Here is a 15,000-nt window from a genome sequence, read left to right as displayed (position 1 = left end):
ATATTTAGGTAATGAACTTGTACTGCATGAATTGCCTATGTCCGTTAGTCACATAATTTCCTTGATTAAGTTATGTATTTGTGACTGCAGATTTATTTTTAATGGAGAATATTACCAACAAATATTTGGTATGGCCATGGGTAACCCTTTATCACCTCTCCTTTCAAACTTATATATGGAATTTTTTGAGAGAACATCTCCCGAATATCACACTTATCCCCTTAAAATGGTACCGATATGTCGATGATATCTTAGTAGTCTTACCTGTTGGTATCGATGTAAATGATTTACTGTCTAAATTGAATAATTTAGTGCCATCCATAAAATTCACTGTTGAAATTGAAAATAACAATGTCATCCCTTTCCTAGATGTATTAATACATAGAGAATCTTTCCAATGCAAATTCAGTTTTTATAAAAAACCCACAAATAGTTTAACATATGTACATTTTTATTCTGGCCACCATCTTAATATTAAAATTTCAATTTTTTCTTCTATGTTCCTACGTGCTTTGCGTATCACGAGTCCACAATATCTGGACCAAGAAATAGAATACATAAAAAAGATAGGAAACGATCTCTGCTACCCACCTCATTTAACTGATTTTTGTTATAAAAAAGCTCACAAAAAGTTTTATAGTGTTGCTATTTATGAAAAAGAAATGCCTAAAAATGTACTTAGCTTACCTTACTTTCGTGGATTTGAAACCATAAAATCAATATTTAAAATCGTTTAATGTTAATGTAGTGTTCTCTTATAACAATACCATTAAAGATATGCTAATTAAGAATAGTCCCGTAACAAATAACAACATAATTTACAAAACTCCTTGTAAGGATTGCCATTCGTTTTACGTTGGTCAGTCAAGTAAAAATTTATGTTTATCCATCTGAGTGAAAAATCTTATTGTATTAATTGGGGTGATACCTCGGTCATTGCTAGATCTAATGATTATGTTTCAAGAAATTTACTGGAATCGGCAATTATACAAATCACTAATAAAAACAACCTAAATCTTAGTCTGGGAATGTACCATTTGGACCCATATATTTGTAAGTTGTTTATGAAAGACCTTAAAATAAATGAACAACTAATAAATTAGTCCCACATGCATATAGTTATTATTCCTTTCTCTCTCTCTCTCTCTCTCTCTCTCTCTCTCTCTCTCTCTCTCTCTCTCTCTCTCTCTCTCTCTCTCTGGTTCGATATTCTCTCTCCCTTTCTCTTGCTCGATATATATATATTTATATTTTCTTTCGTCTTTTCATTAATAATAATTTTGTTGGGAAAATTTGTGTAAAATTCATGATATTAAATTGTATATGCTCCCGTGTTTTTTCAAAATGTACTGTTTTCTGGAAGGATAACTTGTTTACTGCGTGTATCCTTCAAGGTGTGGCTACCCTCAGGCGGCACCTCCTTTCTGTAGAGTGAAAATCGCCCTTATTGCTAATCTTGTAGTGTCAGTTTGGATATTAAGCCTTCTTTTGACTATGTTGTTCTCTGTAAAATCAGTTTGCCTTCAGTAAAGGGTCCGAACAGGACCGAAAGTACTTGGCTAGCTCGCTTTTTCATTTCTTCCTACGTGGCAAAAAAAAAAAACCTTTATTATGATAATTACACAAAATATCATAAACATAACATCAAAATATCAATATATATATATATATATATATATATAGATAAATATATAAAATACTATATATAGAATATGATATTGAAAATCTAAGAATCGTGCTTGGCGTAGAACTCCCGGGTGCAGTGCTCGCACGCCAACCTGCAATTCCTGTTCGTCCCAGCTTGGCAGGTCAGCGCCTCCTTGCACGAAAGGTAAGCCTCGTATTGTTTATACACCTGTGTGTGTGCGGAGGAGATAAAAAAAAAGGAATTAGGCGTCGGGAAGGGGAGAGAGAGAAGAGAGAGAGAGAGAGAGAGAGAGAGAGAGAGAGAGAGAGAGAAAGATTACTACTTGAAAGGAATGTTAGTAGTGTACGGGTTATACAAATATGATTTCTAAACTGCATTTCTTATATAAATATACAACACTGATCTATATCAACATCAATATAGTTTCTGTTCTCAAATATACAAGGGGAGAGAGAGTGAGAGAGAGATTACTACTTGAAAGGACTGCCATTAGTGTATGTTGGTTTATACAAATATGGTTTCTAGGCTGCATTATTTACATAAAAACAACACTGATCTATTTAAACCTCAGTTTAGTTTCTGTTCTCAAATATACTAGGTTAGCTTCATATCCAAAACGTGTGAAATGTGACTGCTGCTCTCAGATATAAAAACATTTATCAAACATAATTTTGTCAAAAGGTACGTAAAACCAACGACATACTACAATAATCTGAAAAAACGACTTCGACACTAACCAGTGGTCCAGTTCTTACGCCATCTTGGTCGACGCAATAAACGGTGTTTCCTCTCGTCTGTATTTGTTCGTACATTCCAGAATTAACTGCGCAGTTCACGTTTACCTGAATTCCTTGGTCCTTGAACATCAGGTTGTCTCTCCTACACTCTGCGTTGTGGACAAGAGATTAAAAATTAATAATAAGTAAAAAAAAAAGCAAAACAAAAATGTAAATAAAATGATAGAAACTGAATTAACATAGAAACAAAATTATAAATGGAGTCATGATAACTACAACCAATTTCATTGTATCATGGTACTATCGACAGTCAAATCAGCTGTCAATGTTTAAAATTTGGGATTTTAAGGAGAAGTGTGTTCCTTAAAACCCGAAATTATTTATTTATTTATGTATTTATTTATTTATCTATTTATCTATTTATTTATTTTCAAAACACAGTCAGAATTGAGCAAAGAAAGGAGATATAGGAAAAGCATATGGTGCCGTTCAATACGACGCCATTTCTCTCTCTCTCTCTCTCTCTCTCTCTCTCTCTCTCTCTCTCTCTCTCTCTCTCTCCCTGCGAGCAAAATTCTCAGAAGTTTCTGAGAAATCTCTAACATAGATTCTCAGTAACTCAGTCTAATTCACAATCAGTTACGACATATAACGTTCATGAATTTGTGGCCCGAGGATTCGAATAATAGAAAATAATTCTCAAAAACTTCGAACCACAAGAACCATAGATTTGAAGATTAAGAAAATAAAAGCCAAAGTTTCGAGTTAGCCCACCCACGAGTTCGAGGCGATTCATACTGAAAGTGATTTATTCGAAGTTTGGAGTCTTCACTGAGTCTTCGCGGAGGATAGTAGTACACTGAAGAGTTGAATTGAATATAGAATTTAAGCCAAGCGATAAAAGGGTAAATTGAGAATAGAAAGGTTTAAAATTGTCTGGAGAGGATGGATAGCAAGACGGAAGAAGGGGAATATGAAAGGAGGTACAGTATAAGAAATGGACAATGTTTGCAGCTAGTGACTGAAAGGACGCTGCGACGATCTTCAATTGACGCCCACAGTGCACCGCGTGAGTTGAGTTGAGGGTTGTCTGGAAACTGTCTCGTGAATGAGCTGCTATTCCTTGAACTTGTAATCTTACAGAAAAGGGAGCCATACTTACGACAGCCATCACCAGCAGGAGACCAGAGCCACTGGTTGTATCTGTCGTAACACTTGGCACTGAAATATATAGATACTTTCATTAACGAGATAGAATACCGTTATATACATCGACCGTTTACTTAGACATGGATCTATTGCAATGATATTCCCATTTATTTATCAATGTCTTAAATTCTCTCCTTTTTTTACTATATTTCATCAGTTTTCACTGATTCTTTCCTCATTTTTTAATTAGGAATTATATTCCTTAAAAGCTTACTGGACAATGAGTGTTGGTTTTCATCTGTAACGGAATGGGATGGAAAATAAGAAATTAGGCCAAAGGACAATTGCCGGGACTTATGAGGTCATTCAGCGCCGAAACTGAGAGTAGAGAAGCTATGAAAGGTGTAACGGGAGGGAAGCCTTTTTGTAGTTGCACTATGAAGCAATGGTTAGGAAAGGGTGGAAAGTAAGATGGAAGAAAGAGAATACGAACGAAGGTACAGTAAAAAGGAATGGAGAGGAACACTACAAGGAAGCTGGAGTAATGCCTACAGTGCACAGCGTGAGGTGCACTGACGGCACTACTCCCTCTACAGGAGGCCAAGTATGTAAATCCTAAAACAGACTGTCAACAAAAGACAGCCTGCGAACATGATAACCTCATACTCAACTAAGGCTCAAATAATCAACGTGACTCATACTTACTCGGGGCCATCATACTGTATAGGAGAGTAGGATCCATCAGGATCGCAGGAGAGGCTGGTGGAGGGCGGCTGCACTCCCTTGGCCTTCAGCAGATCGGAGAGGACGGCGTGGGCGTGAACCTCACTCTCACAGCGCCTCAGGTACTGATTACCCAGCAGTTTCCGTTCATCTGGAATGCATGAGTGAAGTTAAATGGAATGGAATATAGAATTTAGCCAGAAGGTTAAGCGCTGGAACCTACGAGGTCATTCAGTGCCGAGATTGAATATGAATTGAGGTACAGAAAAAGGAATGAAATGGGTTCCAGCTATGGGCTGTAGGGACGCCGCAAAGAACATTAATTAATGCACTATGATCCTACGGGAAAGAGCGAAGTTGAAAGCACCTGGGAAGCGCATTATCTCAATTGGTTGGTCCAAATCCAGGGGTCTACACAAGGCTACACAAGGGGTCCTATTCCCTTTAACACATACCTGGGCCCATGGATGGACAATGCAGCTTACATTTATATCTAAATCAATCAACCACTAAAAGTATTTATAGCTCTGCTAATAATTTAGATCAAATAAAGATTATTATTATTATTATTATTATTATTATTATTATTATTATTATTATTATTATTATTGTTCAGAGGATGAACCCTATTCATATGGAACACCAAAGGGGTCATTATAGACTTGAAATTTAAGCTTCCAAAAAATATTATTGTTCGTTTAAAAGAAGTAGCAGAAGGTACAAGGAAACACAAAAAGAAGAAGAGATCAGTTATTAGAAAATAAAAACTTTAACAAATTAGTAAATAAATAGATGGAAGTATAAGTATATATTACAGAGGATATTTATTATCATTCAGATAAGACGAACCCTATCCATATGGAACAAGTCCACCAAAGGGGCCACCCACTGACTTGATATTCAAGCTTCCAAAGACTATGGCTGTGTTTATTTCAAAGCAGTAACAGAAGAGAATGAGGAGAGCAATTATTGGAAAATAAGAAAACAAACTAACAAATCAATGAAGAAATAGATAAAAATGTAAGTGAATTATTCAAATACAAAAATAATTGTTTTAGGGTAGGTGACCCAAGTTCTAACTAACTAATTGAAAAGATAAAGAGATAAAAATATAAGTGAATTATTCAAATACAAAAAGAATTCTTTTAGGGTAGGTGGCTCAAGTTGTACTCACAGCAAGGCAAGAGGTTCATGGCAGACTCAGGTAGATTCGGCCCGTAAGTTTTGGCGGTCTCTGGGTCTATGCAATAACACCAGTCATTCTCACACTGTATGGGTTCATAGTTACCATTCTCGGCACAGTGAAGTGTCACAGTAGACTCTCCGGCCTGGTACCTCTCCCAGACCTTCCTGGAGCATTCTGGATGAAAGAGAGAGAGAGAGAAAATGAAAAAGGAAATATTCTTTTTATTGGAATACTGTTTACAGAAGAGAGAGAGAGAGAGAGAGAGAGAGAGAGAGAGAGAGAGAGAGAGAGAATATACTTTTTATTAGAATACTGTTTACAGAAAAGAGAGACAGATAATTAACATTTATAAATTAAATTGTGTTGATATAGGCAACATGAATTCACGATGCTCAGTGCTGGAGAGAGAGAGAGAGAGAGAGAGAGAGAGAGAGAGAGAGAGAGAGAGAGAGAGAGAATTAACATTTGTAAATTGTGTTGTTCTACGCAACATGAATTCACGATGCTCATTGGTTTCAAGAAAGAGAGAGAGAGAGAGAGAAGAGAGAGAGAGAGAGTGGTGAATATTCTGTATAAAAGGAAGAGTATTTATTTTTTCCACTGGACTGTTATTGTGCACGAAACTGATTTCTCATATTGATTGGAATATTCTGTACAATAGGGAGTAATTTCTTAATGGAATAATATGGACGAAACAGTATCTCTTTTAATGGAACAATCTGTCACCAAAATAGGATATTTTTACTGGACCATTTCTCATAAAAGAGACGATTTCCACTGAAACATTTTGCGTAAAAGATGAAATATTTTTAGAGGAATTTTTTCGTATTAAGAAAATATGTCATATGTGATTTTTTTTTAATTAAGGTTGTCAATATTAGACCATTCTACATGAAAGAAACCATGTTTTTTTTACTGACATACTCTACTTCAAAGCCAGACTTTTTTTTATGGACTATCAAGCACGTAGGAATAGTATTTCATTCAGACATCCTGCATAAAAGGAAGTCTTTATCCTCCACGTATTCCGTCCGAGATCACTTAGAAGGCTGATTACATCTCAATCCCGGAGAGGAGATCCAGGAGAAAGTCTCCTCTCAGAAGTAATACAAGTTACGATCTCATTCCATACCCACCACTCAAAAAAAAAAAAGGATCTTTACTTACTGCAGTTCATGGTCTCGTAAAGGTCCTTTTGGAAGTCAAAGGCTGATCCGAAGATCCGATTCCCCTCTGGATCAACGCAAACGCACCTTGATGAATATGTGGAAAAAGTGATTATTTGTTGCTGGAGGCTTACGGACATGTTTCTTTTATTGATTTTGAAATAGTCTGTACATTTTTTTTAATTCCCATTCTGTCCCAGGGTAGTGTTAATGCAATGTGATTTTTTTTATAATACTATCTATATACCATTTCAAATTAATAAAATACCGTGTAAACTAAATGAAAAACTGTATCATCCAGATTTCATCAGTGGAAAGACTCTTACCTATTGACCCTCTTGGGAAAATGGTCCGTATTTTGATTTTCATTCTGCTTCAACACTTAATACCTATGTCGCTGCTCGTTTTTTCTTTTGTATTTATTGATTTGTTTTTTTAATAGGTTATCTCTTCTTTCTGTATTTCTGCTACTTCTTTCTAATGAATACTGTAATAGTCTTTGGAAGCTTGAAATTCAAGTCTGTGGCCCCTGTGGTGGGCTTGTTCCATATGAAAAGGGTTCATCTAATAATAATAATAAAATAATAATAATAATAATAATAATAATAATAATAATAATAAAATAATAATATAGCTGTTTCAACGGCATTTAATTGAAACAGCTATAATATTCAATGCTACTTCCCTCAGAGAAGGCCTCCTTCCTAATAATAATAATAATAATTAATAATAATAATAATAATAATAATAACTAATAATAATAATAATAATAATAAGTACATTAACAGTTGATTTTCTGACTGTGATCTGACTTGATTTGGGCACCCAGTATGTTACTTCGTTTTTACCATAATTATTATTATTTTTTTTTTTCTATCAGTCCTCCAATTCGACTGGGTGGTATTTATAGTGTGGGGGGTTACGGGTTGTATCTTGCCTCCTTAGGAGTCCATCACTTTTCTTACTATGTGCGCCGTTTCTAGGATCACACTCTTCTGCATGAGTCCTGGAGCTACTTCAGCCTCTAGTTTTTCTAGATTCCTTTTCAGGGATCTTGGGATCGTGCCTATAGTGCTCCTATGATTATGGGTACAATTTCCACTGGCATATCCCATATCCTTCTTATTTCTATTTTCATATCTTGATACTTATCCATTTTTCCCTCTCTTTCTCTTCAACTCTGGTGTCCCATGGTATTGCGACATCAATGAGTGATACTTTCTTCTTGACTTTGTCAATCAACGTCACGTCTGGTCTATTTGCACGTATCACCCTATCTGTTCTGATACCATAGTCCCAGAGGATCTTTGCCTGATCGTTTTCTATCACTCCCTCTGGTTGGTGCTCGTACCACTTATTACTGCAAGGTAGCTGATGTTTCTTGCACAGGCTCCAGTGGAGGGCTTTTGCCACTGAATCATGCCTTTTTTTGTACTGGTTCTGTGCAAGTACCGGGCATTCGCTTGCTATGTGGTTTATGGTTCCATTTTTCGTATTGGACTTCCTGCATATGGGAGAGATGTTATTTCCGTCTATCGTTCTTTGAATATATCTGGTTCTTAGGGCCTGATCTTGTGCCACTGTTATCATTCCTTCAGTTTCCTTCTTGAGCTCTCCCCTTTGTAGCCATTCCCATGTGTCATCGCTGGCTAGTTCTTTAGCCTGTCTCATGTATTGTCCGTGCATTGGTTTGTTGTGCCAGTCCTCTGTTCTGTTTGTCATTCTTCTGTCTGTATATTTCTGGGTCTTCGTCTACTTTTATTAGTCCTTCTTCCCATGCACTCTTTAGCCACTCGTCTTCACTGGTTTTCAGATATTGTCCCAGTGCTCTGTTCTCGATATTGACGCAGTCCTCTATACTTAGTAGTCCCCTCTCTCCTTCCTTTCGTGTTATGTACAGTCTGTCCGTATTTGCTCTTGGGTGTAGTGCTTCTTGTATTGTCATATGTTTCCTGGTTTTCTGATCTATGTTGCGGAGTTCTGCCTTCGTCCATTCCACTATTCCTGCGCTGTATCTGATTACTGGCACTGCCCATGTGTTTATGGCTTTTATCATATTTCCGGCGTTGAGTTTTGACTTGAGTATCGCCTTGAGTTTCTGCATATATTCTTTCCTGATCGTGTCCTTCATCTCTTGGTGTTTTATATCCCCTCCTTCCATTATTCCCAGGTATTTGTATCCAGTCTCATCTATGTGTTTGATGTTGCTCCCATCTGGTAGCTTTATCCCTTCAGTTCTCGTTACTTTGCCTTTTTGTATGTTGACTAAGGCGCATTTTTCTATTCCAAACTCCATCCTGATGTCCCCAGATACAATCCTTACAGTCTGGATTAGGGTATCTATTTCCTTGATGCTCTTACCATACAGCTGGATGTCGTCCATGAACATCAGATGGTTGATTTTGTTGCCTCTTTTCTTGAGTTGGTACCCGGCATCCATATTCTGTTAGTACTTTTGTCATGGGAAATCATGGCTACTACGAAGAGTAGTGGGGACAGTGAGTCGCCCTGGAAGATCCCTCTCCTGATATTAACCTCTGCTAGTCTTATTCCAGAGCTTGTAAGTATTGTATTCCAGTTGTGCATTGTATTTTTGAGGAAGCTGATGGTGTTTTCCTCTGCCCCATATATTTTCAGGCATTCTATTAGCCATGTGTGTGGTATCATGTCGAAGGCTTTCTTATAGTCTATCCATGCCATGCTTAGGTTGGTTTTCCTTCTCCTACTGTTCTTCATTACCATTTTGTCTATCAGGAGCTGGTCTTTTATGCCCCTACACTTCCTTCTGCAGCCTTTCTGTTGGTGGGGGATGGTGTTTGTCTCCTCTAGGTAGTTGTATAGCCTTTCACTGATGATACCTGTTACTATGAGATTCAGGGTCTCTGTAACACGGTTTTTTGGACTTTGCTCCTTGTCAAAGCATCGGATGTAGCTGAAAGTTGACATAGGTATATTTTACAACCACACACAAATTTTGTCAGCATTTTCAATAACCTAAACCCGATAGTTTTGATTTTTATAGAGTAAAAATGAACTAGCCGACGCCATGGCCAATGATTACGAGCCAAGAGTCGAAAAAAATTCATTACGTAAGCAAGGTAAACAAACACCTTCTGACGAAATGTTGCCCCGCCCATCCACCAGACAGAAACTCCATTGGCTCTGAAACCCAAAGACTTTATGAATGGCGAAACGATACATAGATGTGGGTGGGGTATCAGTGCTAGCGTAGTAATACTACTGTAGTAGTAGTGCCGCAACAGTATAGCAGTAATATACATGATTAAACGTTTAGAACAACTGCTGGGATCTTGAGGATCATTTAGCACTTCTTACAACTACTCGAGAAATTAGTTTTTATAGCCAGAAGTTAAATTTTCTAATCCAACAATGCCCATGGTAGCCTTCAGTGTTATCCTGAATTATAACGAGGCGAAAGTGGGTGGAGCCTCATGAAGTCACCATTCTGACGATAATTGGTGAAGGTTTAAAGCCAATATACGGTACCGGCCACTTTTTTTTCAGTAAATAGGTAGATAGCCAATAAATCAAAATTGCTTGACATTGGATATAGCAGTTATCAAATCAAGCTTGTCTACTATGTTTTTGGTAATTACCAACAATTCCCTACATCTTGTCAATCTGATTGTGACCTATAAAGTAGACTGTAATTTCTTTGGAAACTTATTTTGGGAGTTAGACTAATAATCGAAATGTTTTTGTATTTATTAACATATTTTGTTGGTTTGTTCATTATGACAATTATCAGTTGGGAGGTTCCAGAGTTCATAAAGGTGTACTGCTTTGCTTGTATTTAAATTTGTATGTCATTGTTGCCAGAGGTTTAGCCTTCGTTACGTATAGCCAATCATCCATCGAGAAAGAGGAAAGAAATGATGTCATAAGTTGCGTAACGAGTGCGTTCGAAACCTTTTCTCTGAGTAAGTTGGCCCGTCTTCAAAAAAGGTCACTTTTACATTATAAGTACCAAATGTATTCAACCTACGTAGTGCAGAATACACTCAAAATTTATGTGTTGATATAATATGTATTCTGAATAAGCGTTATATTTATGAAATGCATAGATAAAAAGTTATTGCGAAAAAACCGTGTTACAGAGGCCCTGAATCTCATAGTAGTAACTTCCACATCATTGGTAGGCAGGTGATAGGCCCGTAGTTGCTGGCTATATTTCCCTTACTCTTGTCTTTTTGTACTAAGGATGTTCTTCCTGTGGTCATCCATTTGGGTGCATGATGATTTGAGATGCAATGCTGGAGTTGTTCTGCTATTCGTGGGTGTAGGGCCTTGAAGTTTTTGAGCCAGTATCCATGGACTTCATCGGGACCTGGGGCTTTCCAGTTGGGCATTTTCTTTAGTTGGTGTCTGACTGTGTCTGTCGTGATCTCTGTGAATCTTTGTTTTATTCTCCCTGGTTCTTCTTCCTTGACATCCTGGAGCCATGTTGCATGTTTGTTGTGTGATACCGGATTGCTCCAGATGTTTTTCCAGAGTCTCTAACTTGGTTCGGCTTCAGGAATTTCTTGGTGGTTGTCTTCCCCTCTTAGTTGGCTGTATAGTCTTTTCTGGTTAGTTCCGAATAGTTTGTTCTTTTGGTATCCCTTATTCCTGATCATGTACCGTTGGATTTTATGTGCTTTGGCCTTAAGCCTCTGTTTTACATCTTCTATTGTGTTGTTTAGTCCCCTCTCCTGTACTTTGTATTTCTCGTTGAGTTCCTCCCTTGTTTTCTTGCGTCTTAGCCTTTTTCTGCCATCTCTTTCAGTTTACTCAAGTCAGATCTCATCACCATGATTTGCTTTTCCAGGCGCCTTTTCCAAGGAGGTTGCTGTTTTGTTATTATTATTATTATTATTATTATTATTATTATTATTATTATTATTATTATTATTATTATTATTATCTGGCAATTATCATTAACAATAAACCTTATAAAGACGAACCTTACTGAATGTTAAATACGTTGTTTTGATTGCCCTTGATAGACATATCATGTATGTTAATTACCACGAGCAAATTCCATAAAATAAAGGTAATATAGAAATTTACTTAACTCCATTGGAGATCCTTTCCAGATATATGTATTATGAGAGCTGTTTGTTGAATATCTGTCTTCTCTGGTATGGTAATTGCTATACTTAGACTTAACCAAGAGGCAGAAGTGAACTTACCTGTCCTCATCATTCACCAGGAAGTCCTAAGACATTCTTTCGGGTCTGTTGTGCTTGATTTCAACAGGTAAGAGCAAGACTCACCTATCTTCATTAAGTTTCATCTGCACCTGTTTTTCATCGTTTCACCTCACCTCCTGGGTGATGATAATACAAAATCTGAACACCGCGGGTATTATCGAACCTCACCTGCCCTCGTTAGAAGGTCCCTTGCACTGCTTCTCGGCGAAGTACCCATCTTCGCTGCAGGTGGGAAGCCATCTGTAGTCGTCTCTGTAAGGAATGAACTTCTCACTTTGCGGATTCCCTTCAGGATCGGGCTCCGGATCAGCTAGGAAGTCCTGGTACTGCTTCTGGATGTACCTGCAGCCTTTGTCGTCGTCGCCTCCTGTAGAGATAGTACTCATTAGTCCTAGTTCTTACTGATTAGCTACTGAACTCATTTAACTTAGAACTTGTGAAGGGTGTAACAAGGTCTACGAAGCTCATAGGGCCAAGAGTTATGGCTGCACTGGGATATTAAGCCTACTTCAGGTGCTAATAAAGTCTAGCCCAGATTAATTTCTACTTTCCAGTTCTCACCTGGGAAACACCTGACCTTAGACTAATTACTACTTTTCTGGTCCCACCTGGAAAGCACATGACCTTAAGCTAATTACTACTTTTCTGATTTCACCTGAAAAACAACTGACCTTAAACTAATTACTACTTTTCAGGGCTTACCTGGGAAGCACCTGACCTGAGACTAATTACTGCTTTTATAACCTCACCTGATGAATATCTGACCTTAAACTAATCATTGCTCTCCTAACCTCACCTGAGAAACACCTGACCTTAGACTAATTACTACTTCTCTGATTCCACCTGAAAGACAACTAACCTTAGAATAATTACTACTTTTCTGACCTCACCTGGGATATATCTAACCTTAGACTAACCATTGATCTCCTCACTTCACCTGAGAAACTCTTGACCTTAGACTTATTTATTTTGTTAACTTTACCTGAAAAACACCTGTCCCTAGACTAAGAACTGCCTTTCCAGCCTCACCTGGGAAGCAGACGGTCTTAAGAGCGATCCCCATTCTGCACTGAAGACCGAAGTCGCACCAGGAGGAAGAGAGGACATTCTGGTTGGGTGGGAGGGAGTCGGATATCTGCCCAGACCCCGTAAACTGTGCTCGAGTAGATTCTGCTTCGTTGCCATGGTAACCCGTTCCGTACTTCGGGTCTATGCTTCCTGTGCAGTCCTCTCCATACTCTGTAAAGAGGGATATATATATATATATATTATATATATATATATATATATATATATATATATATTTTTAATATATATAGTAATATAGTATATATATATATAAAAGTCTATCACATTACCGTGATTCATATACATATATCTAACTACAAATGTCCTTTAATATCTAATTCGCTCTACCCCGGAATTAATATATTTTCATATATGCTTAACTGAGGGGGAATTTATTAAAGCGATAATAGAATTGGCGATCGACAGGCGCGAACCAGTGACCTCTCAATACTAGGACTGGCAGTGAAGCCTTAAACCACCCCGACACCGCAAGAGATATAAGTTCATGCCGCCTCCCACTTGAAATACCTTTCGCGCGCAGGTATTTTTTGTTTTGGAAACTGCATCAAACCCATCTCGTTCTCAGTGGCGTGGTAGTGCTTTTGCCCGCACGTAGTCATTATATAAGTCTATCACATTATATAGTATATATATATATATTATATATATATATATATATATATATATATATATATATATATATATATATATATATATATTAATTCTATTTCACAATCTTACCGAGAAATATCTAAACTAGACTTTTTAAAGGCAATTGTTAATCAGTCTCATTTCTGAACATCAAATAACAAAGATTCAGTAACGCCACGGAAATTAAATCTTTATATTGATGTAGATCAGTGGTTCTTGACCACGCCCCCTTTGAGAGTTGGTCCTTTCTTTCACGCCACCCCACCCCTCTCACCAGATTTAAAGGGAAAAAAATAAAAAAAGAGAAAGAGAAGCGGATTCGAGGGATGGGAAGGGAGGGCAATAATCACGAAAGAAGGTCAGCTCAACGAGCCTAACTAGGATGGTAGACTTATGATAGTAACGTTATAAGACGATATTTTTACATTTTTTTCATAAACTGAATATCATTGGTACATCATTTGTTAAGAGAATAACGAATATAATCGCCCCCCCCCCCCCCCAAAGGGTCAAGCACTGCTGATGTAAATCTTACGTAATACCAAAACGTACGCCTGAAAAGGACGCATGCGCCACAGCAGCCAAACTGCGCCACTCCTTCTACGTAAGCTCCCTCTGGACACTGGCCAGGATATTCGTTCTCCTGACACGTGATGTATTTGCAGAACTGGAAAATAGAAGTCAGAGAGTGAAACTCTTTAATATTATCTTATCCCTGAATTGGAAAATTAGTCTCCAAATATTATACTGTAACGACTAAACGTGACGCCAAGTAATTTGATGATGATCAATCAACTAATCTGTCATCAGTAACATCGTGGTTTTAATTTTTCTACTTATAGAATGGGAATGTTGGAATATTGTATATTCTCCAGATAATTAAAATTAGTTTAAAATGTATCTTTATTCATGTTTTCAGTGTCAACAAAAAAAGGAAAATTTAAAAATTCATGTTAAATATCATAAAACAAAGATAATCTCAAAATATCACTTTGAATTTGTAACTGGTATCGCAAAAGTAACTGAATGATTATAATTGTTAAAATATGAAGCATTTTGGAAATTTCCACTCTTATATTTCATCATCAAAAGTAATATTTTTCTAATGTTCTTGATTTTTACTCTTTATATACTTTATATTTTTTTTCGTTGTACATTTGGTTGGGCAACTGGCTCTGTTCTGTCCTAATAAAATTTGCCAAAAAAAAAATGTTGATTAGTTAAAATCATACAAGTTCTCTCTCTCTCTCTCTCTCTCTCTCTCTCTCCTTTCCAAGACAGAAATGCTATGAAGAAACCCAGAGTATATTATTAATCTCTCTCTCTCTCTCTTTCTCTCTCTCTCAATCCTATCCAGGCTCTCACCTGATCGGTATCATTCCGCAGAAGGTCCCGGAACCTCGACAACCCGTGATCACCATCAAGCGTCTTCCCCTCAACGAAGGATGACACCAGCTGA

The 15,000-nt window shown here is 37.3% G+C and overlaps 1 protein-coding gene across 1 annotated transcript in view; it reads right to left on the bottom strand.

The window, feature by feature from the left end:
- Positions 1–1,721: 1,721 nt before the first annotated feature.
- Positions 1,722–15,000, bottom strand: part of LOC135201616 (uncharacterized) — a 14,295-nt gene continuing 1,016 nt past the window's right edge. The window contains exons 2-11 of the mRNA XM_064230675.1: positions 14,907–15,000; positions 14,094–14,208; positions 12,852–13,061; positions 11,991–12,189; positions 6,611–6,696; positions 5,432–5,617; positions 4,240–4,408; positions 3,548–3,606; positions 2,386–2,534; positions 1,722–1,855 (exon numbers count right to left, since the gene is read on the bottom strand). The exon at positions 14,907–15,000 is cut by the window's right edge and continues 54 nt beyond it. Of these exons, the coding sequence (XP_064086745.1) occupies positions 1,727–1,855; positions 2,386–2,534; positions 3,548–3,606; positions 4,240–4,408; positions 5,432–5,617; positions 6,611–6,696; positions 11,991–12,189; positions 12,852–13,061; positions 14,094–14,208; positions 14,907–15,000 (1,396 nt within the window). The 3' untranslated portion in view covers positions 1,722–1,726. The remainder of the gene's footprint in view (positions 1,856–2,385; positions 2,535–3,547; positions 3,607–4,239; positions 4,409–5,431; positions 5,618–6,610; positions 6,697–11,990; positions 12,190–12,851; positions 13,062–14,093; positions 14,209–14,906) is intronic.

Source organism: Macrobrachium nipponense, chromosome 28, assembly GCF_015104395.2.
Source record: "Macrobrachium nipponense isolate FS-2020 chromosome 28, ASM1510439v2, whole genome shotgun sequence".
Taxonomy (NCBI): domain Eukaryota; kingdom Metazoa; phylum Arthropoda; class Malacostraca; order Decapoda; family Palaemonidae; genus Macrobrachium; species Macrobrachium nipponense.
The sequence above is the reverse complement of the archived record's forward strand: the minus strand, read 5'-3'. Positions and strand labels throughout refer to the sequence as shown.